The 27,960-nt window shown below is 34.9% G+C and overlaps 1 protein-coding gene and 1 non-coding gene across 4 annotated transcripts in view; both read right to left on the reverse strand.

The window, feature by feature from the left end:
- Nucleotides 1-27,960, reverse strand: part of SCAPER (S-phase cyclin A associated protein in the ER) — a 508,094-nt gene that overhangs the window by 298,016 nt on the left and 182,118 nt on the right. For all 3 annotated transcript variants that reach the window (XM_030317623.2, XM_030317622.2, XM_030317624.1), the window contains 3 exons: nt 27,330-27,411; nt 25,697-25,849; nt 25,063-25,170 (listed from right to left, as the gene is read on the reverse strand). In XM_030317623.2, the coding sequence (XP_030173483.1) occupies nt 25,063-25,170; nt 25,697-25,849; nt 27,330-27,411 (343 nt within the window). The remainder of the gene's footprint in view (nt 1-25,062; nt 25,171-25,696; nt 25,850-27,329; nt 27,412-27,960) is intronic.
- LOC115517460 lies at nt 770-934 on the reverse strand. The gene has a single exon (XR_003969909.1). It is a non-coding gene; the product is annotated as a U1 spliceosomal RNA (small nuclear RNA).

Consider the following 27,960-nt stretch of genomic DNA (forward strand, 5'->3'; position numbering starts at 1 on the left):
ATGAGCACTGAGTAATGTATAGACTGCTAAATCAGTATATTGTATACCGGAAAATAATGTAACACTGGATGCTAATTATAATGGAATTAATTTTAAATAAGATTAAAAGAAAAAAGTTCAAAAATTTAACAAAATAAAACTTAAGAGGTAATAAAAAAAACAACAAGCCTTAGAAAACTAAAATGACTAGAAAGACATAGACATAAGGACTAGTATTAACAATACAAACTTACAGAACTAAGACTAAACTGGTAGTTAAAGGCTAAAGAAAATAGTATATCATGGCTGTGCCTCAGATTTTTCACAGTATTACTATTGAAAAAGGCGGAAAGAATGGGGAAAACTTATGAACAAAATTTTAAACTGTTCTCAGCAATTACATTGGTAGTAGGAGTAGTGGTAATGTCATTCTAAACCAGTTTGTGTGTAATGTGGGATGAAGTAAAGGAGATTATGGATATTATAATTGTATCATTTTCTGTGTCTTCGATTCTCTGAATTTTTGGTATGGAAGAAAAGAGATACAGTTAAAATACAGAAGAGGTTAAATAAAATGCCTATAGTCCTAAATTTAAATTTTAAGAATTCATGAGCCCATCATATTTAAAGAAAAAATAAAACATATGCACACACACATAAGTATATATGAGTGCAAATACAGAGTTCATATACAGATCACATACATTTTATTTATTTCCTAATTCTGTTCACAATGACCTACTCAATAGTAATTAGCAACCCTAATATACCATTTCTTTTTTTTTTTAATCAGGGGAAAGCGTGAACGCAGTCCCCCACTACCACAAATTATGCAGTCGAGTTTCCCACATTTGGGGAAATCGCAGAGGTCAGCACATCCCGAGTGCAATGGATAAGCCTCGCCCTGGGAAAACCACCTTCCTGATCATGGTATCTCCCCTGCCAGGTTAAGTATGCTAATATACCATTTCTTAAAAGTAACAAGGACTTCCAGTGAAATAACTGATCATAAGGGTAAAAAGATTGCCATACAAAGTAGCAGGATAACTATCAAATTCAACTAGGCTCATGTCAAAAGAATTTGATAGCAAACTTTTTAAGAGACTCCTACTGATCAAAATATGGCATAATTTGAGCTTCAAAAAAGAAAATTTGCAACGACTGAAACCCATCAAAAGTATTTAAATCCATGAGTTTTCAATAATACACATTTAAGGGATGCCTGGGTAGCTTAGTCAGTTAACCGTCTGACTTCAGCTCAGGTCATAATCTCTCAGTTCGTGGGTTCAAGCCCTGCATTGGGTTCTATGCTGACAGCTTAGAGCCTGGATATTGTTTTGGGTTCTGTGTCTCCCTCTCTCTCTGTCCCTCCCCTGCTCATGCTCTGCCTCTTTCTCTCTCAAAAATAAATAAAACATTAAAAATTAAAAAAAACCACACACATTAAAAAAAACTAGTTGGATGTCTTTGCAGGATATTAGAGAACAAATTGATTATTTTTAAAAGTGGCAAAAAAAAAACTATCCTGCCATTCAGTAACCAAATAGTAGATGAGGGAAAGCATCTCTTTATAAATATACACAAATAGTAAATGAAAATGAAATATAAAATTGGAATATACCCCTATCCATTAATTCATGGGTATAGGTATCCATTAATTAATAGCTAATACATCAATATAAGAAAAAGACAATCAAGACATTATGTTCATCTTGGTGAAAGAACTGAACACCGACTATAGATTTCCCAATTATAGAACCCAATACAAATTACGGATTTCGGTTGAACCTTACTCTGATCAAGCCTCTAGGTTCACCTGACATGGGCATGTAATAGAGGACACAGGGAAAACTTCCACTGGACACTGTACAGTAATAGAGCCTTAGAAAGTCACATTATTCCTTAGTTAGGAACTGAATTTCCTAGTCCTATAAGTCCCTCTTATAGCTAGAAATAGCCTGACTGAATTCTAATCAATAGAATATGAATGCATGCTCAGTGTTTGAAGGTCCATTCACTTTATTCCTCTTCAGCAGACTGGAACACTCTAACACAGCTCTGAGCCTGAAGGAGAGGGCATATACTACAGGATGACAGAGAAAGATGGGTCGCTGAAAAACCAAATGGCATTTGATTCCACTCATAAACTGGAATCAGAAAAAAAATAAAAAGAATCAGGCCTATAAATACACAGAACAAACTCATAGTTAACAGGGGGAGAGGGGTGAATAGATGAAGGGGAGTAGAAGATGCACACTTCCAGTTATGAAATGACTAAGTCACAGGGATAAAAGGCACAGCATATGTAATAAAGCAAATGATATTGTATTAGCCATGTAATAGGACAGACAGTAAGTAGTTACATGTGTGGTGAACACAGCATAATGCATAAATTTGTCAAATCACTAAGATCTACACCAGACACTAATATAACATTGAGTGTCAACTACACCCAAATAAAAATAAAATAGAAAGAAGGAAAGAAAAAAGAAAAGACAACATGGAATAAATCTACCCTGAATACTTCTACTGTTAACATCAGGGCAATACTGTAAGAAATAAAATTCTGTGTTCTCAAAATCATTGTATTTTTGTTGTCTTTATTAAAGCAGATTAGTCTTCTACTCGAATGAAATTATGTAAAAAAATTACATATATACCTATAAATATCTTTGTATACTTATATGTGTATATGCATATGTATAAAGAAAATAAGGCAGGAGGAGGAGTTTAGATGGCAGAGGAGTAGGGAAACCCTAAGCTTGCTTCATCGCTCAAACGCAGCTAGATAAATATATAATTTTGAACACCCAAGAAATCGATCTGAGAACTGAGAGAGCAAAAATGCTCAATTAGAGGTGAAAAAATAGCCACATAGTGGAGGGGAGGAGCTGCAGACAGTTGATCTGGGGAGAGAAGAGCTGTGGGTGCTGTGATGGGGAGGGAGCCCTGACTGCCAAGAGAGGGGCGAAAAAGAAAGACTGAAAGTGCATATGGGGAATTGTACAAGAAAAACTTCCACAAAACCACTGACTGAGGAAGGGAAGGAGCTGAACACCCCAAGTTTTTATAAGCAGAGGAGCACAAAGTCTGAAGTTCTAGAGGTGTGCACCATCTCCAGGATTGTGCCTGGTAGGTTTAGTGGTGCTCCCATGGGGAAGAAGGGCAGAGACCCGGTAGAGGCAGCATGGTCTAAGTATCCCTGGGGTCACATGGGAAGTAGTTCCCCTGCTTAGAGTGCATTTGGGAAAGGTGGCAAGGTCTCTCTGGGGCAAAAGACCCAGTGGATGCCAGTGAACTGCCCATTCACTAAATAGGAACAGGGACTCTGGCTGAGAGCAGCAAGCCTTGGTGCCGGCTTTCTGCTGTGCTTTACCATGACCTCCCAGCTGCTGGGCAATTGTGTAACCAATTTCTGGGAGAAGCTGGCACTGGCCACAGTGTAAGATCCTCCCCCAGAGGACCAGTGCAGGTCCACACAATGGATCTCTAATAAAATTTGGAGTTTTGAAACCTAGCCATGTGCCTGAAATAGAACACAGGAATTATGTGCTGCCTGGCAGGCAGACAGCTCAGATGCAGGCAGGGTGAAGGCAAGGATCTGGCAGAAGCCAGGGACACAAAAGAGGTGATTGTTTGCTCTTCTATGAGGGCTTCCTAAAGAGGGGCAGGCGCAAGATCCCTGCTCTGAGGACGAGAAAGTGGGACAACACCATTTTCACCACACCCATCAGCACTGACCAACTTCAATGAGCAAATAAGTGCCATCAAAGTGGAAGCTGGAGCTGCTTACACCAAGTCTCCTAACCTGTGCTCTGCAGGCACATCTCCCGCTGAGAATCAGCGCAGTAGGTCCAACCCCTAGAGGACCAGCATAAACCCTTTGCACACACAAAGTCTACTGATCATAGAGTACTACAAAGTTTCAGCTCTAGGGGAAATAGGATCTAGCTTTTTTGGTTTTCTCCCACCTTGGGATACAGAAAAAGCAAGTTTTTAATTTTTTATTTTAAAATTTATTTTATTTTATATTATAAATACATACATATATCCACATCCACATACATATACATATACATGATCCAGATTCTTTTAATAATCAGACCAAAACACACCTAGGATATAGCTTCCATTTTTGCTTAGTTTTGTTTTTTTACCTTGAAAATGTACCAAGACGGAGGAATTCATCCTAGAAGAAAGAGGAAGAAGTCATGGCCAGGGATTTATTCAGTACAGATATAAGTTAAATGTCTGAACTTGAATTAAAACAATAATTATGAGGATGCCACCTGGGCTTTAAAAAAAAGCATAGAAGACACTAGAGAATCCCTTACTGCAGTAATAAAAGAACTCAAAACTTAGACTAAAATTAAAAATGCTATAACCAAGGTACAAACCTGAATGGATGTCAGGACAGGGAGGACAGATGAAGCAGAGGAACGAATCAGTGACAGATAAGATACAATTATGAAAAACAATGAAGTTGAAAACAACAGAGATAGAAACATATTGTATCACAAATGTAGACATACAGAACTTATCAACTCCTTAAATTGTAATAACATTCGTGTCATGGGCATCTCTGAAGATGAAGAAAGACAAAAGGGGCAGAAAGTTTATTTGAGCAAATGATAACTGAAAATTTCCCTAATGTGGGGAAGGAAACAGACATCAAAATCTAAGAAGCACAGAATTGCCATTAAATTCAACAAAAGCCAGCCATCACCAAGACATATTATAGTCAAATTCACAAAATACACAGACAAGGAAAGAATCCTGAAAGCAGCAAGGGAAAAAAAAGTCTTTAACCTACAAGGGAAAATAGATCAGGTTTGCAGCAGACCTCTCCACAGAAACTCGGCAGGCCAGAAGGGAGTGGCAGGATACAGTCAACATACTGAATGGGAAAAAATATAAAGCCAAGAATCTTTTATACACCAAGGCTGTCATTTAGAATAGAAGGAGAGATAAATACTTTCCCAAACAAAAACAAAAGGAGTTCATGTCTACAAAACCTGACCTGCAAAAAATATTATAGGGGACTCTTTCAGTGGGGGGAAAAAAAGACCAAAAGCAACAAAGACTATAAAGGACCAGGGAACATCACTAGAAGCACCAAATCTACAGGTAACACAAAAGCAGTAAATTCCTGTCTATCAATAATCACTCTGGGAGTGCCTGGGTGGCTCAGTTGATTAAGGCTGACTTTGGCTCATGTCATGATCTTGCATGAGTTCTAGCCCCATGTCAGGCTCTGTGCTGACAGCTCAGAGCCTGGAGCCTGCTTCAGATGTCTCCCTCTCTCTTTACTCCTCCCCTGCTTGGACTCTGTCTCCCTCTCCCTCACTTGCTCTCTCTCAGAAACAAAATAAAACATTTAAAAAAAAAATCACTCTAATGTAAATGGTCTAAATGCTCCAATCAAAAGACATAGGGTGTCAGAATGGTTATGAAACAAACAAACAAGACCTATCTACATGCTGCTTACAAGAGACTCACTTTAGAGCTAAAGAGACCTGCAGATTAGACATGAAGGGATGGAAAACCATCTACCATGATAATGGACATCAAAAGAAAGCCAGAGGAGCCATACTTATATCAGAAAAATTAGATTTTAAAACAAAGACTATAACAAGAGATGTAGGAGGGCATTATATCATAATTAAGGGGTCTATCCATCAAGAAGATCTAACAATTATAAACATTTATGCCCCCAAATTGAAAGCACTTAAATATATTAATTAATAACAACCATAAAGGAACTCATTGGTAATAATACAATAAGAGTAGGGGACTTTAATACCACACTTACTGCAGAGCATCTAAGCAGAAAATCAACAAAGAAATAATGGCTTTGAATGACACACTGGACTGGATGGACCTAACAGATATATTCAGAATATTTCATCCTAACACAGCAGAATACACATTCTTTTTGAGTGCACATGGAACATTCTCCAAAACAGATCACATAGTGGGTCACAAATCAGACCTCAACAAATACAAAAAGACTGAGATCATACCATGAATATTTTCAAATGACAACAATATGAAACTTGAAGTCAACCACAAGAAAAAATATGGAAAGCCCTCAAATACACAGAGGTTAAAGAACATTCTACTAAAGAATGTATGGGTTAACCAGGAAATTAAAAAACAAATAAAAAAGTACATGGAAGCAAATGAAAATGAAAACATGACTTTGAGATGCAGCAAAGGCAGTCTTAAGAAGGAAGTTTACTGCAATACAGGTCTACTTCAAAAAGCAAGAAAAGTCTACAATATACAACCTAACCCTATACCTAAAGGAGCTAGGAAAAGAACACCAAGTAAAGACTAAAGCAAGCATAAGAAGGGAAATAATAAAGACTAGAACAGAAATACATGATATAGAAACAAGAAAGAACAGAACAGGTCAACAAAACTAACAGCTGGTTTGTCAAAAGAATTAACAAAATTGATAAACCCCTAGCCAGACTTATCTAAAAGAAAATAAACTCAAATAAATAAAATCATGAATGAAAGAGGAGAGATAACAATCAACACCACAGAAATACAAATAATTATAAGAGAATATTATGAAAAATTATATGCCCCAAACTGGCCAATCTGGAAGAAATGGACAAATTCCTAGAAACATACAAACTACCAAAACTGAAACAGGAAGAAATAGTTACTTTCAACAGACACATAACCAGCAAAGAAACGGAATCAACAATCAAAAATTTCCCATCAAACAAACATCCAGGGCCAGATGGCTTTCCAGGGGAATTCAACAAGACATTTAAAGAAAAGTTAATGCGGAATCTTCTCAAACTGTTTCAAAAAACAGCAATGAAAGGAAAAATTCCAAACTCCTTCTACAAGGCCAGCATTACCTTGATTCCAAAACCAGACAAAGCCCTGACTAAAAAGAGTTATGGGCCAATATCCCTGATAAATACGGATGCAGAAATTCTCAACAAGACAGTAGCAAACTGAATCCAAAGTGCATTAAGAATTATTCACCATGATCAAGAGGGATTTATTCCTAGGCTGCAGGTCTGGTTCAATATTCGCAAATCAATCATGATACACCACATTAATAAAAGAAAGGAGAAGATACATATGATTCTCTCAATATATGCAGAAAACCATTTCACAAAATACAGCATCCATTCTTTTTAAAGTTTATTTATTTTGAGAGAGAGAGCATGTGCACAAGCAGGGAGGGGCAAAGAGAGGGAAAGAGAGAATCCCAAGCAGGCTCTGCACTGTCAGCGCAGAGCCCTAAGCAGGGTTCAAACTCATGGAACCATGAGATCATGACCTTAGCCAAAATCAAGAGTCAGATGCTTAACTGACTGAGCCACCCAGGCACCCCAATACAGCATCCACTCTTGATAAGAACCCTTAAAAAAGTAGGGATAGATGGAACATACCTTTACATCATAGAGGCCACATATAAAAGAGCCACAGCTAATATCATCCTCAATGGCGAAAAAGTGAGATTTTTTCCTCTATGGTCGGGAACAAGACAGGGATGTCCACTCTCATATTGCTATTTAACATAGTACTGGAAGTCTTAGCCTCAGCAATCAGACAACAAAAAGAAATAAAAGGCATCCAAATCAGCAAGGAAGAAGTCAAACTTTCACTATTTGCAAATGACATGATACTCCATGTAGAAAACCCAAAAGACTCCACCAAAGAGTTGCTAGAACTAACACATGAATTCAGCAAAGTTGCAGAATATAAAATCAATGTACAGAACCTTGTTGCATTTCTATACAACAATAATGAAGCAGCAGAAAGGGAAATCAAGGAATTGATCCCATTTACAACTGCATCAAAAACTGTAAGACACCTAGGAATAAACCTAACTACAGAGGTAAAAAATATGTACTGCGAAAACTACAGAACACTTATAAAAGAAACTGAAGAGAACACAAAGAAATGGAAAAACATTCCATGCTCAAGGATTGGAAGAACACTGTTAAAATGTCAATACTACCCAAAGCAATCTACACATTTGCTGCAACTGCTATAAAAATACCATCAGCATTTTTCAAAGAGCTAGAACAAACCGTTCCTAAAACTGTATGCAACCAAAAAGACCCCGAATACCAAAGCAATCCTGAAAAAGAAAAGCAAAGCCTGAGACATAACGATGTCAGTCTTCAATCTACGTTATAAAGCTGTAGTCATTAATATAGTATGGTACTGGCACAAAAACAAACACACAGATCAATGGAACAGAAAACCCAGAAATGCACCCACAGTTATATGGTCAACTAATCTTCAACAAAGCAGGAAAGAATACCCAATGGAAAAACGACAGTCTCTTCAACAAATGGTGTTGGGAAAAATGGAGGGTAACATGCAGAAGAAAGAAACTGGACCACTCTCTTATACCATACACAAAAATAAGTTCAAAATGGATTGAAGAATAAGTTTCTAAGTGTGAGACAAGAAACCATAAAAATCCTGGAGAACACAGGCAGCAACCTCTTTGAGCTTGGCTGTTGAAACTTCTCACTAGACACTGGAGGCAAGGGAAACAAAAGCAAACATGAACTACTAAGACTTCATCAAGATAAAAAACTTCTGCAGAGCAAAGGGAACAATCAACAAAACTAAAAGGCAACCAGTGGAATGGGAGAAGATATGTGCAAACAACATATCTGATAAAGGGTTAGTATCCAAAATCTATAAAGAACTTATCAAACTCAACACCCAAAAACAAATAACCCAGTTAAGAAATGGGTAGGTGACATGAATAGACATTTTCCAAAAAAGACATACAGATGGTTAAAAGACACATGAAAAGATACTCAACATCGCTCATCACCAGGGAAATACAAATCAAAACCATGATGAGGTACCACCTCATACCTGTCAGAATGGCTAAAATTAACAACACAATAAACAGCAGGTGTTGAACAGGATGCTGAGAAGGGGAACACTTGCACTGTTGGTGGGAATGTAAACTGGTACAGCCACTGTAGAAGACAGTATGGAGGTTCCTCAAAAAACTAAATACAGAACTACCCTATGATCCAGCAATGGCACTATTAGGTATTTAGCCAAAGGATACAAGAATACAGATTTGAAGGGATACACATTCCCAGATACTTAAAGCAGCAATATCAACAAACTATGGAGAGAGTCCAAATATCCATTGAATGATGGATAAAGAAGGTATGTGTGTATGTATGTGTGTATACACACATACACATGTGTATACACACATACACACAATGGAATATTAGCGATCAACAAGAATGAAATCTTATCATTTGCAACAAAATGGAATGAGCTAGACTGTATTATGCTAAGCAAACTAAGTCAATCAGGGAAAGACAAATACCATATGACTTTTCTCATATGTGGAATTTAAGAAACAAAACAGATGAACATATGGGGAGGGGAAAAAGGAGAGAGGAAAATAACCAATAAGATACTCTTTACGACAGAAAACAAACTGAGGGTTAATTGAGGGAGCTGGGTGGAGGCTGATGGGTATTAAGGAGGGCACTTGTTGCGATGGCACTGGGTATTATATGTAAGTGATCAATCACTAAATTCTACTCCTGGAAACAATTTTACACTGTATGCTAAGTAAGTAGAATTTAAATGAAAAATTGAAAAAAAAAAAAGAAAGAAAGAAAAGAAGGCAAAACACTAAAACGTTCCCAGATTGTGATAGATTTTAAAAATCTATCTTAATTTTAGATTTTAGATTTAAAAATCTAACTTAAAGAACTTCTCTCTTTATAATAAGAATGTATAATAAGCAGTAAGTCTTTTTAAAAATAGCTATCATGAAATGATATCTGGAAATTGATTTCAAAATAGTATTTGGGAGGGATTCATTATGAATTTCATTGTTATGGCTCAGTGATGAGTACATGGAGGTTCATCATACTGTTCTATTACTTATGTTTTAATTTCTCCATAATAACCAGTTCAGAAAAGAGTCACATTGTAAGGAAAAGTTATTTGTACACATGAGTCTTAAAACTATTTGGCTTGCCAAAAGAAGTAAATGAAATCATAATATTCATATCCCTGAATTATCTAAGAGCTGAACTTAAAATATGAACAGATTTACAGACTAACATCTGCAGATTTGATCACTGAAGTGTGCGGCGCAAGTTTGAAATCTGTTATAAAGATGGGAGATAATACCTTATAAAAAAAAAAGTAGAAATAATAAGGAAGTGTTTTACTTAAAGAAGAAGTGACATATTTTATTGACCCAATCATATTCCTTACATGGCCCTCTTATGTCTGAGACTATGGGACGGACAGGGCAAAAGTTAACTGGCAATTACAATATGGTGAATAAACCGAGCCTCCTAAGAAAGAGTGCTGACCTAAAAGATCCAGACTCTCCTCGCTGAGTCAAAGATGAAGGTTCTAATGCTCTTCACCCTAATTCCATAGCCCAATCTGTTGTGACAGGAAGTACACTAGCAGGATCCATCCACTAGTTAAAATTAATCTTGCTGCTCAAGGTCCAGCATCCAGTATATTTGAGCAATCCTTGGGCGCCTGTGTACACAGGCAGGCAGCACTTCCTCTCACTCCAATTTATACTCAGCAGTAGTCCACATAAAATTTGACTCTTTTTTCTTTCCCTACTTACTGCTCTAGATTCCTGCTATGATTTGAGCCTGCCCTGAACCCTAGAACCTAACGTTTGGGCTCTAATTCTTGATGACATCCTTTCTTAAAAGGAACTGGCCAAGATCAGGAAAATAGAGCAGTCTCATTTCCTTTTACTTGAAAATATTACTTGCTTCAAGTTATCTATAGCTCTGGCCATTCAAAAATGGAACTTTTCAGGTATCAGTATCCCTGATATCAGTATTAAGTGTTCTACTTAATATTTAGTAATATGTAATAACATGCTCCATTAAAAAATAATAAAGATACTAACTACTTCTGCAAAACTGCCATAAAGGAACAGAGGTAAAAAAATATTTCTCTATAAATATATACACTGCAGACAAAATATCAGCAGTAGGGAATTGATTGTATAAATTATAGCGCATGCAATAAGATGATACTACACAGATTTGATTAATTTTAAACAACAGTAATGATATTAAAAACATACACTGGATAATGTTACATGAAATTTCAGGATTCAAACCTAGGCCATGTAGTTTATACATAAATAAGCATGTAAATTTATATATTCACGTATAAAGAGCAGAAAATAGGTCAAAATGTTAACTAAGTATTATTTATTTTTTATCCAATTTTCTACATTAATATTTTAATTATTGCAAAATTAATGCTAATATGGAAATGCAAAGAAAAGCAAGCTTTTTAAAGAAAAGAGTGTTGATTTGTATAAGCTTATAATTGTAAGCTTATTAGTGCTGTGGAAGAATGAATGTAACTATGCAAAACTACACTCATCTTTTTAATCTCCTCACAGTTATACTATGCCACAGTCATAAGAAAAAGCAAAATATACTCCTTAAGACACAGTATCTGTGATTTACTTAGTCGTTTTCAAAATACAAAGTACTCAGGACCAAAAATCATCCCAAAGGCCCCTGAATGTCCTTCCTTCCTAACAGAAAAAGTACAACTCCTAATCTCATGGAATCCTGGCTCAATGCAAGTCCTACTCTCCTACTAACAAGTCAGAAGTGAGTCTAAGTTGGCCATTTTGGCTACTTGATACTATTAATCCTACATAAGCATTAATAGGAGTCATGTTTTTCTTTTGGGCATAGAAAAGCAGAGTGATGCAGTAGAACCAGCACTGAACTATGAGTCAAAATACCTACAGCAAGATAAAGTCTACAATTCATGACTGAGTGACTTCTCTGGGCCTCAGTTTCCTCCCTAGTAAAATAAAGGGATTAGACAATAAATCCTAAGGTTCCCCCTTTTCTAACATTGTAACTAGCCCAAAAGGTAATCAGTGATGGCTAATTATACACACACAAATTGTAAATCTAATTTTTAAGTCACAATTGTGACTTATTTAAAACACATTGCTACAATATGAAATACGAATGATGTATATAAGGAAACTAATACCTATATGGACATGATCTCATCAAAGTTTATACCCTTATTCTTTTAATTACCTTTTATGGTCTTTCTACCATAATTTGCTATATTAAATAATTCATACTGAGATTTATGAACTTGATGTTCTTTCACTCTTCCTAAAAGTTCTCATACTTCCTCATTTTTTAATAGAGAAATGAAAAAAATTAAGCTACAGACAGATTCATGACTTTTGGAAAAGAATGTAAAAGTTCTAAAAATAGGTTAAGCAAGAAAACATAAGTGACACAATAAAGAATTTTATTAAACTGCCATTTTTAGAACTCAAGTTATACCTCAGAATAAACACATTTCATAAAATGTGGTATATCAAAAGAAATAATCTGCTGCCCATTGTTCTAAAATATTACAACACAGACATGAGAATATTTAAGGATGTTCTTTTTAGGATCAAAAGAGTTTAAACACGTCTCCTTTGGAAAAAAAAATGGACTAAAGCTTCATTGCAATAATACAAATGTATTTGAACATCAAAAGTCCTCTTTATTGAAATCCAATCTCATACTCAAGAAGCTTACTTATTTCTTTGCAGCTAAAAGTTTGCTTTCAAGAGCAGGGTGGATACCAAACTACAATCTAAATATATGAGGAATAAATGTAAGGGTTTTCATATATTGTTTGGAAAAACATTTTTCTCTAAACCTCATCCTGTACTTCTTCAACTATGAATCTAAAATCCAACGATACCAGTCTATTCTAAAACCAAACAATGTTTTTTCTTATATTCTTAAAAATATTATAAGGCATTCTATTCTTTTAAGCCTACGTGGCAGAACAACAAATAAGCTAAATAAGGAGGCATTTTACAACACTTCCTCACCGCCTTCTACAAAAACTGGGGAAAGGTGGAGGCTGGAGGAATGGAACATCTTTTTTTTTTTCTGGATGATGATAAGGGTAAGAAAAGTGAGGGGTGAGGGGGAAGTAGAGGAATGGAGAATGAAGGAAGAAAAGAAGAAGAAAAAATTAGAAGAGAAGAAAAATTAGGAGAAAAAGAAGCAGATGAACGGAGGAAATAAAAGAATACTCAACTAAAACAACATGGTATTTTTAGACAGCACTCTACCATATATTTTGAATACCAACACCACTCTTCAATATGATATATTGAAAACAATAAATGGTAATTAGCTCATTAACATTTAGTTTATTAACATTTAATTCAATAGTTACTATATGCCAAGGGCTTATGCTAACTGCTTAAGTTAAAGAGGTAAGATTCTCTGGGTGTCAGAGTTTTACCAAGAATAACACCAAAACAATCTGCAGTAAACTATTATTCTGACTGGTATCACTCCACAAACTGTTCAGCAGATTATCCTCCGGAATGAGTTCAGAGGAAAGATGATTTGTAATTAGTGATTTGTAAGATGGAATTTGCCATATCAAATAAAGTATCTACAGATATTACCTAAACACTATTCAAAAATAAAGCACCATATAAAGAACTAGTTCAGTTTTAAAAATGAGTGTGTTTAGAGATTCATGAAACTCAGACAGCATACACTGAAAAGTTAGGCTCACTTGACATTCATCTGTGCTTCCCTGGTGCCTGGACTAATGCAAAGTGCACAAGCAGGTGCTGAAAAAATGCTTGAAAAAATAAGAAGTTTGAGAATTCTATTACATTTAAGTAAAACTTAAAAATTTGTCAAACAGTAAATTTAATAAAATCTGAAATGTAATGCTTTTTATCAAAACAATGCCTTTTGTGACAGCATCCATTTTGAAAAATTAAACATAAGACAATGACAACTTTTAAAACCTGATAGACAATTTTAATTAGACAAAAGATTCAACTCCACCAAGGTCCCTTTCTACAGGTATAGGACACACTTCTATTTTTATCTACTATAGTCTATGTATTACATTGTCTCAAGTGACAAACAAGAAAAATGAAGCTAATGAAATACTGTGAAACAGACACCACGCCAAAGAGAAAAGGCCATCTTCTGATAGGATGATAGCCGACCATCTGTCCCCCTGCCACTCAGTGACAATTACAAATACTCCATCAGTTTTCCTGTAGGTGGAGATGATAAATGGGGTAAAGACTTCTTTTGTAGATTCTGATGTTCTTTTCTGATCTAATCTGAGGTTTAACAAATGTCTCAAAGGAAAGCACAGAGTTCAACAAGCTTATTAATTTATTATGCTGTGAAGATAGAGAAAGGTTGAACTCAACACTGCAACAGGGAATGGTTCAATTATATTGAACCAAGCTTTGTAATGAAAGGTATTTTCTCAGAATTCTCAGATTTCAAATACAGCATGCTACATTACAATTAGGCTTCATCCTTCAAAGTCATCTCAATAATATCCCAGTAACAATATTACCAAAGATCACAAATAACATCACCCTTTCAATAAAAGATCAAAGGGAAAAGAATGCTCAGAGGCAAAGCTGGAAGTCCTCAGTTGTAAGCGCCTTTCACAGCCCTAGGTGACAAGAGCTTCAGAAACTCTGTAGCTTCACATCAAAGTCACCAGAACCAGGACACAGATTGTCTATAAGTCTATTTAAGTGTTTAATAAAAAGACATATGCAAAAATATAAATATGTTAAAAGTAAAAGAATAGAAAAAGATACACTAACACTAGATAAAAGAAAGCTGGAATGGATAATTAATATGTAGGTAAGGTGGCAAAAAATATTACTAGCAATAAAGAAGGTGATTTCATATGAAAGGGGTCAATTAATCAAGGGGACATAACAATCATTAGCATTTATGCCACTAATAATACAATTTGAAACAACATAAAGCAAAAACTGATCGAACTGCCAAGAGAAATAGAAGAATTCACAATTAAAATAAAAGGTTTCAATATCCCTTTCTCAAAAATTGATAGAACAAAAGTAGGCAGATAATCAGCAGGGATACAGTAGATGAGGAAACTTACTGAGGCGGCAGCTATGTTCACTGTCCTGATCATGGTGATGGTATGAATATGCTAAAAGTTATAGTAAACCTAAAAGTAAGTGCAGTCTAATTTATGATAGTTATGCCTCAAAGCTGTTTAAAAACAGCAACAATTTTGGGGTGCCTGAGTGGTTCAGTCAGTTGAGCGTCTAACTCTTGATTTCTGCTCAGGTCATGATCCCAGGGTTGTAGGGTCAAGTCCCATATTGGGCTCTACACGGAGTGTGGAGCCTGTTTAAGACTCTCTCTTTCTCTCTCTCCCTCTGCCCCTCTCTCCCGCTCATGTGCACCCTCTTTCTACAAAATATATATATTAAAAAAGAATAAAAATGGCAACAATTTTCTAACTTGTATGAATTGAGGCACTATAATATTCAGTAGAAAAGAGTTAAGTCCAAAAGGGTGTATATAGCATGGTACTTTTTTATAAAGCAGGAAACAGCTAAAATAATATTATACTTTTTAAGAACAGATCTAGGTGCAAAAACAAAACTATGATGGAGACAAGAGCAAAAGGGAGAAGAAGGGAGGGAAACGATATAAAGGGACATATCAGGCGGCACTATCCAAAACTAGGTTTGCAAAATTAATACCATACAAAAATAATATTCAAGGAGAGAGGCATGAAATAGGAAAGAGGGACCTTTCATATTTTTAAGAGGTAAAATTCATCAGTAAGACAAAAATTATGTAAATAGTTGTAATCATGATAATAAAACATTGTGATATACATATATATAGAGTGATTTTTAAAACACAAGAAGACATGTATAAATAGTAATAATAGTACACTGGCAATCTTTCCATTTTTGAGAAAAGGGTATTAGTGAGCAGAAAAAATAGGTATGAAAAATGAGAATATTTGCATAACAATGAGCAAATCTGATCTAATATATATTATATATACCCAAAGTGAGAAATGTATTCGTAATGTTTTACAGCGTATTAAGCCATAAAGAAAATCAATAAACTCTCCAAAGTAGAAGCCTAGATAAACCATACACTCTGATCATAATGTGACAAAAGTTGAAATTAAAAACAAAGAACAGGACTCATTTTAGCATCACATAGTTTAAAACTGAAGCAATGCCCAGAAGATCAGTCTGGTCCCTATACAGAATGGCAGTCAAATCCATGAATCACTTCAGACTTTTAAATGGCACATATATACTCATACTCATAAAACAAAAGGCACTGCCACCTCTCTAATCCATAACCTTGGAAATACCTTTTTGTTTAAAAGGAAATAACTGTAATTCTAAATTGTTGGAATTTTTTAAATTTTGTCACTTTAAAATACTTTTAAAACCCATTAATTTAGAAACAAAATAAGCCTACTAAAACATGTTTAAGAGTTAAATGAAGAAAATGAACGCTTAACTAAAGGACACATAAACAAATGCAAGGCACAAGTAGACAAACATGTTGCTGGATGGAAAGAAAATATATTTAAAAGATGCCTACTCTTGCCAATTTAATGTAGAATTCCACAGCAATGTCAATAAAAATTCAAACTGGATTTTCTTAGTTTAACAAGTTAATTGCAGAGGTTATGTACAAACTGAAAAGCAGAGGAACAGCCAAGTCAATTTTGAAAAAATAATAAAGAAGAAAAAAACCTACACTACTAGGAATGGAAGCAAGAAAACAAAGAATACTATCTCTCAATTTTTGGAGAAAATAATTATTAAGCCACAAATCTACACCTAGTGAAAATATCTTTCACAAGCAAAAGCACTAGAAACAAACAAAAACATAATTTCCTACCAGGAGATACTCACTAACCTGAGTGGGGGATACACTGATAGTTGTTTTATTATTTGTCTACAAATAATAGGAACAGAAAGCAACAGAAAAAAAGGAAAAATCCAGTATTTGGATTAAAGGCATCAAAGGATACTGCAATAAATTTAAAATAAAAGAATTAAGAATATAATTGGCCAAAATATCCAAGTTCACTATGATAGCCATCTATGGTGGCATATGCATTAATTTACCTAATTTAACCATGAACAAAAAATTATGGACACAGAAGATTCCTGAGCAACATGGCCATGAACATAATTGCCATTGTTGTAGTTCTTTATTTTTTTAAAAATGTTTATGCTTTTGTCAATATTACCCACAGACATGATTAACACAGTCAATGGTTCAAAGAAAGTAGTTTCCCACTGCTCTCCCACTTCTTTCTCCAATCCAGGCACAATGGTTTTAGTAGGTTATTTTATCTTTCTTCTCTATATTCCTGAATATACGTTTGCATTGCCACTTCTTCATTTTCCAGTTTAGGATTATCTACTGATTTCTCAGCATGCAACATAAGGATTTAGTTCTATTCCCAGAGCCTGGCGTCACTACCCACACTTTATAGCTTCTGTATCCCCTCCATCTTTCCAAATATGGAGGGACCAGGAAATAAGTGTTATCTCATTATCTAGGTGACAGAAATACGGGGTTTATTACACTCCTTTATGATGCTGAAATACTTTGTAATATAAAACAAATTTTTGAGAGAGAGGACCAAATTTGGGATTGTGAAAATTTTGTTTTACAACTTTGTGATTTTCCTGACACAACAGATGTGCCTCTAAAGACTGCAAGAGAAGTCAATTGACAAAATAATTATTACTAAAACTCAATAACTCTGATCAGAGGTCTGCTCCTCTATAAATATTTACTTTGGAACTAATATGCTGGCCATTGAATTTCAGATAAAGAACCTAATAAAGTCCAAATTAAAATAAAAGCATTTAGGGGCACCTGGGTGGCTCAGTCAGCTAAGTGTCCAACTCCTGATTTCGACACAGGTCATGATCTCACGGTTCCATGAGTTCAAGCCCGACTGATGGGCTGATGGCATGGAGTCAGCTTGAGATTCTCTCTCTCCCTCTTTCTCTGTCCCTACCCTGCTTGTACTCTAAATTAATTAATTAATTAATTAATTAATTAAAATAAAAGCATTTATAATCAATTATTTAGTAAGGAAAATAAGAATTATGTAAATTAGGCAAATAAAATGTTAAACTCATTAACTATTCTTGTCAGAGTGAGAACATTCCTGCTTATAAACTCCTATTAATAAATCCATTATTTCCGGGGCACCTGGGTGGCTCAGTTGGTTGAGCATCTAATTTCAGCTCAGGTCATGATCTCAACAGTTCATGGGTTCAAGCCCCGCATCGGGCTTCAGATTTGTGTGTGTCTCTCTCTGTCTCTCAAAAATAAATAAACATTAAAAAAGATTTTAAAAATAAATCCTTTATTTCCTTTATCGTTACAATATGAAATTATCATATTATGGATTTCAAGATTACACATGTATCAAATTTCTATATAAAGAAGTACATATTACAAAACTTTGAGAGAAGTAGAAGTAGCTTGGGTTATATAAATATGCCTCACTACAACACTGTTTCTGATCCTCTATCATGCAACTGAAAGAAAGCAGCTGCAAAATAGTCATCACAATTGCTTTGGTCTTTTAATGTCGCCCATGGTGATGATTCTGCAACTCCTCACAAATGACACACAAAAGCCAGAAAATGTATTAGTCTGTAATCTGTAGATGTGTAAAAGTAGTCACTATTCTAGACATCCCAAACCACCATGATCTTGAATAAGAGTTTAAGGAGTTTAAGAGTTTATGTCTTTTAAAAAGCAATAATGTTTAGATATTTAATCAACTTTGTAAAGGGAATGGGTATCAGCTACAAATAACAGCCAACATGTTACAACTTAAACACTTAAAATATCAGGTTGGGACACTCCATTCTAATTTCCAAATAAACACATGCAAAAAGGAAAAAAATAGTTTTAATTGCTATAAGCAAACTATAAAATTAGATAACTATCATATTGTAAACAAAAAGCAGCACATATTGTAATACATATGGACTCATGCAGAGAAATACAGTTGAAAATGGCTTTTCACATTTGTATAGCTATCTAAGGGTCACAAAATAGAGTTTTATCAAACACTAGAGAGCTTAAGTATCTAAATTGCAGGCATTTGCTACCTATTTGAAATTACATTTTATTTTATTTATTTTTTTAATGTTTATTCATTTATTTTTGAGAGAGAGAATATGTGAGTGGGGGATGGACAGAAAGAGAGACACAGAACCTGAAGCAGGCTCCAAGCTGTCAGCACAGAACCCAATGCAGGGCTCAAACCCACGAACAGTGAGATCATGACCTGAGCCAAAGTTGGATGCTTAACCAACTGAGCCACCCAGGTACCCTTGAAACTGCATTTTAAAATAAACCAACTGTGTTTTTAAAAAAAGGTTCATGGAAGAGAATTTCATGTAGTTGTAATTTACCAACCCAACGACAGAGAATCTTGAAAAAACTGTAAGAAAACTACAGTTCTGATTAATGATCAATATTTCTAAAACTGAATGTTAACTAAAAGAAAACCAATACAGAAAAGAGACTGTGATTTTTTTTTAATTTTTTTAAGTTTATTCATTTTTCAGAGACACAGTGAGACAGAGCACGAACAGAAGAGGGGCAGAGAGAGAGGGAGACACAGAATCCGAAGCAGGCTCCAGGCTCTTAGCTGTCAGCACAGAGCCCGATGTGGGGCTCGAACTCACAAACTGTGAGATCATGACCTGAGCCAAATTCCGATGCTCAACCGACTGAGCCACCCAGGCGCCCCGAGACTGTGATTATTAGCAGGAAAAGTGCAATGGTCAAATAACATCAGAAAAGGTATGCAAAATGGACATCAATGAAGTAATATTTCAAAATTATGAATGTGATGATCTATTTTAACTTTCTTAGCATATGGCATTTGCCCAGTTCAACTCTGCTAGAAAGGTGGTTAGAATTTGTTCTAAAATAAATACAAGAAAAATACACTCTACAATAATCAACTTTAGACATATAAAACAGATAAATGCAGCAAAACAATAGGTTTATAAACCAAGTTAATCGCCTGAGATTTAACAAATTTATTTATCTTGCCCTTTAGCATGTCAATAATGAAGCCTAGAGAATTCAAACCATAGTATTTATTCCACAGTAAGAAGAAAATTCCCTTTTCCAACCTTAAGGCTCAATTGCTTGGTTAGAATGAGGAGGAAGGAGTGGTTAAAGGAAATTTTATTTCTTTCCAGCCAAAACATTTTGAAGATAAAAGGAGGGGAAAAAAAAAAAAGTTTTAATGTGTATCCCAAGGGGTATAATATGTTAGCTAAGTGACAGTAATGCCCAAAGTATAATTTTGATTCTCAAAAGAAACAGTCTCTCCATCTGTCCCTGTCACCAAATAGGTCTATTAGTATGGCCTTGCTAGGTGGTCAGGAAGATGTCTTGCGTTTTAGCTTTCCCAAAATGTTCTTAGTTCTTATGTGGTATGAACCCTGTGGTAGAAGCCAGTAGGCCTGTCAGGGCCAGAATGAAGGTTATGGCAAAGACTCGGAGACATATGGGCAGAGAGGACTGAGGGGTGACCTGGTCAGGAAGAGGCAAACAAATGGCTGATGCTCCACTGTAACACTAAGTGGAAAGAAGAGATCAAGAGTTCACCAGCCACTCTTCATGACTGGTTTACTAAGTGAACAGGTAAAGAAGGGTCTCACACTGGAAATCAGAAAAGAAAGAAGACATCTGGTAGAAAGACCTCAACTTTTCCTCTTAATATGGGGTCAAGTAAGCCATACTCTTCCTCCAATACACATAGATGCTATCTTAAGGAGATAAGCAAGTGGATAGGGGCTAAGGATTGTTATTCAAAAGAGGCTAGGTACAAACTAGAGAAACTGTTTAAATTATTGGATCAAACTAAGTTTAAAACAAACTGGTTACCTACTTCAAATTTTTTCCTTAAACCAATGAAGAAGACTAAATCAGCACGGATAAATAGCTACATGCCTCTGCACGCCCGTGTTCCAATGTGGTGAATTTACCACCATAAGAATTCTAAAAGTTAGAAGAATTATATGTTAACAATCAGCTATATATGTGTGTTACATACTGAACACATACACATGTTCTCTCTCACACACACACATTCTCTCTCACACATATACACATACACCACAAAATTTTTCCCATCCTATTAAAGAGAAAATAAAGGCAATGGAAGCTATATCCTACAAGAAAGGGTAAGGCATTTTTAGATAATTTCTCAAATTAACTTAAAGTGTACCCAACTGAGGTACTGGGGGAAAAAATATTTATTCTAAATGAGTCCCAGTTTGTTCATTTGACTTGACTTTCTGTTGAGAAGCAGACAAAATGCTTTCCTAACATGATTACAAAAAGACAACAAATACTTCTGGCCTCTACAAACAAAGGTAAGCAAGGCAAGGAAATGAACCAATCTGTTAGGAATTATCTATTATTTCCTAGACTGTCATCAATTCTAGGAGATATCTAGGAGACTTCTTTCACCTCAACACCAGCGCACTCTGGCAAAAGAGATCAGCTTATATTTCATTAAGTACAGTAATGTCTTCATGTTTTTGCTAACTTAAAATATCATTTTCTTTCAATCACCTAATTTGCATAATTTTTCCAAGCTGAAATACTAATTGGGATTCATAAAATCACATTTGGGGGCGCCTGGGTGGCGCAGTCGGTTAAGCGTCCGACTTCATCCAGGTCACGATCTCGCGGTCCGTGAGTTCGAGCCCCGCGTCGGGCTCTGGGCTGATGGCTCAGAGCCTGGAGCCTGTTTCCAATTCTGTGTCTCCCTCTCTCTCTGCCCCTCCCCCGTTCATGCTCTGTCTCTCTCTGTCCCAAGAAAAATAAATAAACGTTGAAAAAAAAAATTAAAAAAAAAATCACATTTGGTTGTAAACATCCAATAAATTATAGTTAAGATCCTTCATGAAAGTCCTTTTTATACATCCATGAACCAAATGAAAATAAAATTTACTTAAGTACACAGGTTAACAAACACACCAAGGAGTCTCACAAACAGAAAAATATGGATTAAAAAAAAAACCCTTTTTAACTTCATTCTCTATATAAGGTTGGATGTACTTCATTCAACATTCACAAAAATCACTATTAGCTTCTTTAGATATTGGTGTGAAAAGAGGATGACTCAGAAATCAGAGGTTTAATTAAAACTTATACTTCATTATTTCTCTAGCAATGTATAAAAACTAAATTTTGGAATGTATTTAAACTAGCACCCATTTGTTTTGACCTTCAAAAATTAGCTACTTTTAACACCTGGATTTTAAGACAATGAAAGAGAAAAAAAATCAAACACATAACAGCTCTTTTTGTGAAGTCTCAAAAAAAACAAGAAAAATTTCCCAGTCAAATTACAACAAAAACACAAAACATTATACCTTTCTTGCCAGGCAGCTACCTATTATGTTTAACAGGCTTAAAAAAAAAATGTGTCAAAGATCAAGAGTAAGTTATCTGATATGTCAAGTGCATAAGGTCAAAGGTACAATTTTATTAGGTCAGAGGTGGTATAAATAAAATCTTACATGTCAAGGAAGAAGGGTCACAGACAAGGTGTATATAACATAAAGACATCACAGATGACAAGTAATAACTTTAAGTAGAACAAGTATGTTTACTACAGATACCTCCACTGATTAAAAATGAAACTTCCATGTGAGTAAATATAAAACTGCCCTACTATATCACATAACTCATATCCTATATCGCATGTTTGTTTTCAGGAAGAAAGGGCTATAACCCAGAATAACTACATGAATTAAGTGAGAACTTAAGGAAAATTTAATTCCTTTCAACTGAAATAATATAAAAAAATGAACACATCAACCAAATCTCAAATCACAACAGCTAAACATCAGGCTATGCTATAAGAGCTACAAAAGTGAGACAATACTGCACATTTTTCTTTCAAATTGCATGAACTATTCTTTCCTTCTCAACTTTTCTCACTGAAGTAAAACACATAAAATTTAGATTTCAATTTATATAACAGCAACATTCCAGAAAATGTTTAAATAATCTGTTGTAAATTAAATACAGTTTTTTAATTAAGAGAATTACAAGCAATTTCTATAAATGGAAAATTTTCATTTGTAATGGAATTAAATTCTAATTAAAGAAAGCAATTTAAGATTTTTTCAAAGTGGCACACACATACACATGACTCTTGTTCTAAACAGCAAACTTAAAGAGTGAATGGGGTAAATTATATGAATGATTCAAGTAAAATAAAAAAAAATCCTTACTATTCACTCTTAAAATACTCATACAATTTGAGTAAAAAACAAAAAATTATTTGAGGTAAACTAAATAGATGATTAATTACATGTTTTATTAGAGGTACCTAAAGCCATTCAGTAGAAGCTCTCAGTTCAACTCAGCTCAATGAGCTTTTATTAAATACCTTACCATGTGTCAAGCATTATGTCAAACAATGTGAATACAGGAATTAAATATTAGGAGACTTCCAATTCCAGCCACAGTGGACTGGCTTATACTGACTGGACTATCTCCCAACTCAAAATGTTGTACAAAGTATACCAAATATCAATTTGAAGGCATTACAGTACAGCCAACAGAGCCAGAACTTGAGAGACCGTTATCCCTAACAGAAAGGAAGCACATGAGGTAAGCTCCACATTCACTCTGGATTTTTCCTTGAAAGGCTTATACCAATTTTTGGCATGGAGACACTGCAAACTAAAAGTAGCAGCCTTACTGAGCTGAAGAGACAGAATTGGTTTAGAGCTGCCAAAGCCACTGGAGCTTGAGGGGGGAATATCCTCAAAAGGAGGAAATCATAGAGAAGTAAGCCCAAATAACTATGTGCAATTTCCCATCAAGTGCTGGTCATACCCAGAAGCTCAGGAGAAAACAGTAGCTTCAGTCCTCCTACCCAGGTAAGATTTATTGATTTGTTAAGAACCAACCACAGACTTACCCCTGCTTCCTGACAGCATCCAATCCAGATCAAAGCTTCAAGTCCTCGAACTTTCCCCTCCCCAACCAAATCACCTAGCACAAGCCCAAATCCTATAATAAGCCCTTTCTAACACCTTATTTGAGAAGCTCCATAATTCCCCACAGTATACATTTTCCATTCTTTAATAAATAAAACGCTATTTTATTCAACTACAAATATATTCCTGATGGTCTTCACCTGGAGAGCATTGATAAAAAGCTAAGAAAAAGAATGAACTACAACTTCACATAAACATTTAAGATCAATCTCAGAGTTAGGGGTAGGTGAAAGTAGCCAGACACAGAAAGTACATACTGTATGATACCATTTAAAGAATGTTCCAGAACAGGGAAAACTAACTGATGGTGTAGACTAGTTACCGCTTGGGGACATGTCTGGGTTGGAGCATGAGGGAGCCTTCTGGAGTATAAGAAATGATCTATATCTTGATGTGAGTGAAACATATGTAAAAATTAATCAAGCTGTATACTTGAGATTTGTGTACTCTATTAATATACGTTACACTGGGGAACAGGAGTTAAACACACACATGTATGTATATACAGTTACTGCTCTCATTAGAACCATAATAACTTTTCCTGGGCACCTTAAGAGATACTTCACAAACATGAATGTCTCATCTTTGGGTAGCTCTAGAAATTTGCTATTATAAATAGAACCAACAAATTCATAGATTAGCAATGTTATCCATGTCTAAATAACAATTGAATGTAAAATATTTCTAAAAATATTCATACAAATCTAAATTCCACTGTAAGCAATTATAGGTAGATAAATAATGCATTTCCAAAAATTTCTAAATACTGTACTCATAAAATTATCAATTTACATGACATGTATATTGTTAATTATTTTCCAAGAAATGCAGGGCATCACTAAAGAATTCTTTTGTATATTATTAAAATATCAAAATACTATGACCTTTTTTTATAGTAAAACTGTTCTTATTTCTGTTTCTTGTTAAACTGTATACTAAATTTTAGTATATGCACTGTCAAAGTGAGCACTAAATTGTATACTAAATGACATATTTGTATACTATATTTTAGTAGTTATTAAATGTTAAATATAATTTTAAATAATCACAACCGAACATGGAATTCTTTATAATATAGGACATACTGAGTTTTCAATAAATATGTGGAAATGAACAAAAGTAAAGCTTACCACTTCTTCATCTGAAAGTTCACGCCCTTGAATGCTGCTATTCTCTCTTACAGCTTGCTGGTGTTTTTTTCCTTTAATGTGGCTAAAAAGATACACCTCTGAAGAGATCTAAAAGCATAAAATCAAAGCAATTGTAATCAACATATAATTATATCTAATTATATATTCAGGCCAGTATATTATATGCATGTTGATATCACACTAGCCTTTACATACTAGGCTAAAAATATTTTCTTTAAAACACAACTCTGAGAATCCTCTAGAAGATACATAAGAAAAATCATGCCATTGTAACCAACCTTAACAGGATATTATTTCTTCTAAGTATCAGAGTTCAAATTTCGAGACTGAAAATGCCTTTTTCTTTTTTGATTCCAGTACCCAAAAATATTGCTTGGGCTATCAATTAAGCAGGTATATATCCATTTTAGCAGCAATTGCATTACTCTGGCACTTTGCACTGATACTCTTAAATGCCAATGCTATTTTTATACTACTTACTTAGCATAAAAATCATGAAAGAAATCCACGGTTTAAAATCATATGAATTTTAAAAGACCGGGAGAATATATTTCCATAGTTTAACAAACTTTAGTAATAAATCATCATCACAATATTAGTAATGACAACCTACCAGGACATTACAGAGGGAACACTGCTTCTTTCTTTCATAAGGAGTCAGTTTGGGGGCATAATCAGTATTTGCATGCCGCCCACTGCTTAACTCAGCAGCTTTTTCTTTTCTTTGTTCAATCTGTTCCATGTGCCTTCGAATGCTTTCATCATGCTGTGAATGAAGTCAAAGCGTGAGAATATAAAAATGATGCAAATTATACGGAGAACTTAAAAAAACAGTATTTCCATTAAAGTTTCTACAATAATAGAAGAAATGTCTTCATTCAATGTTGACGTGAACACTAAGAATAAGAATTTACATAAAGCCCTTTAATATCTCCTACATGCAGAGTAACGTCTCTTAGAGTGTGCTTCTTGGAACAACACCATAGGATATTGTAAGTGCTTTGTGGAAAAGGTTCTATCCGCAAATAAATTTGGAAAACACTACATTAAAGCAAAACAGGTTTTTAACACTGAACTATATGGAGCCTGTAGTATGTCTCTGTGCATTGTGACTCAATAAGCCTAGCTCATACTAAAAAACATTTTACACACTTAATTGACTACAACACACTTTTGAGAAGCACTTCTGGGAACATACTTTCGGAAATGTTGACCCCTACGTAAAGACCAAGCATATCCTCATAGCAGACAAACCCCATCATGATGCAGACTTCTACCACACCAACTCCACACCACCATTTCTGGTTGCTCCACACCTCCAGTGACTTACCCCCAAAACAAAAAACATAACCAAGCTGAAAAAACACAATTCCAGAATTCTGACTTAACACTCATACTTTTTCATATGATTGGAAATGTCATCCCACCCACCTACCTATTCTCCTACCCATTCAAGATTCAGCTCAGGAGTTATTCTCTAAAATTTCTTCCTGACTTCTGAAATGCTTCATATTAAACTCAGTGTCCTCATCCATACTTTCATAGCACTCCAAGTAATATGTCCATATGGAAATTATCTGTTTAGCAACTGATTCTCACACTACATTAAGAGTTTCTTGGAATTTAGAATCATGATTGACTCATCTCATTAACCCCACGTCTACTACAAGGCTCAACAGATTTTTGGTACATTAAATTTTAGTGAATGATAAAGTCCTGTGATAAAATATGGCCCTCTACCTTATGGAATGTACTATCTCTGTGAGGAGACAATGTATAAGTAATTGTTACACAGTGTAAAATATACTGCTAGAAACTGTATTACTAATGGTAAAGATTTTCTAGAAAATAGCAGTTTATCACAATTTCCCAAGTTACAATCGCACAATTCATAGGCACTGAAAATCAAGTGAAACTAATTATACTAATCATTTTTTGTTTATTTGTAAATAATTAAAAAGTATAACTATCAGAAACCAAAGAGTAATGCCTTCAAGTCACTAACAAATTGGTTAGTAAAAACAGGAAAGTTAAAATTCCTTTAATTATTCTCATCATTTTATCATATTAAAATAAATTTTTCAGACAGTTGAATTAGAACGGACCAAAACCAAATCATGTAAGTCTTATTAACCAAATATTAAGAATACAAATTAAAATGTTATACAATCCCTTAAATAAAAGATTTAATCTCATGTGCCATTGAAAGCTCTAAAATTTCACATTGAAATATATACTATCCTTACCTTAAGCTGAATTTTTTTTTGGAGCTCTTCCATTGCTTCTTGTTGAGCAGCTGTGAGTGCAGCCAATCGCTCTTCCCTATCTCTGTAAGAAGATAGTAAAAAACGATACACTCAACTGCTTGGAGAATCGAACTTCACGAGGTTAAAAATGATTAGGATACATAGGCTTATGTATTCTACAGGATTATTATTTTTTAAATTATTCTTTCTGAGTGCCTATGTCCCAAATACACTGCTCAATAAATGTTTAAAAAGCAACACAAGTTTTCAGTTATAAAAATAGGTTTCTGGGGGCATCTGGGTGGCTCAGTCAGTTAAGCATCTGACTTCAGCTCAGGTCTTGATCTCATGGTTCATGAGCTCCAGCCCACATTGGGTTTTCTGCTGCCAGCATAGAGCCTGCTTCAAATCCCTTGTCTCCCTCTCTCTCTCTGCACCTCCCCTGACAGCACTCTCTCCCTGTCAAAAATAAATAAATGTTAAAAAGAAATTTAAAAATAATAGATTTCTGGACACAGACCCAGGGATGGTTTTAAATACTAACTACCACTGGAACTCTCATTTAAACATGGCATGTTGAGAGGGAGGAGTTAAATTGGCAACAAGTAGGGAGACCCTAAGCTTGTCTTGT

This window comes from Lynx canadensis, chromosome B3 (genome assembly GCF_007474595.2).
Source record: "Lynx canadensis isolate LIC74 chromosome B3, mLynCan4.pri.v2, whole genome shotgun sequence".
Classification (NCBI taxonomy): Eukaryota; Metazoa; Chordata; class Mammalia; order Carnivora; family Felidae; genus Lynx; species Lynx canadensis.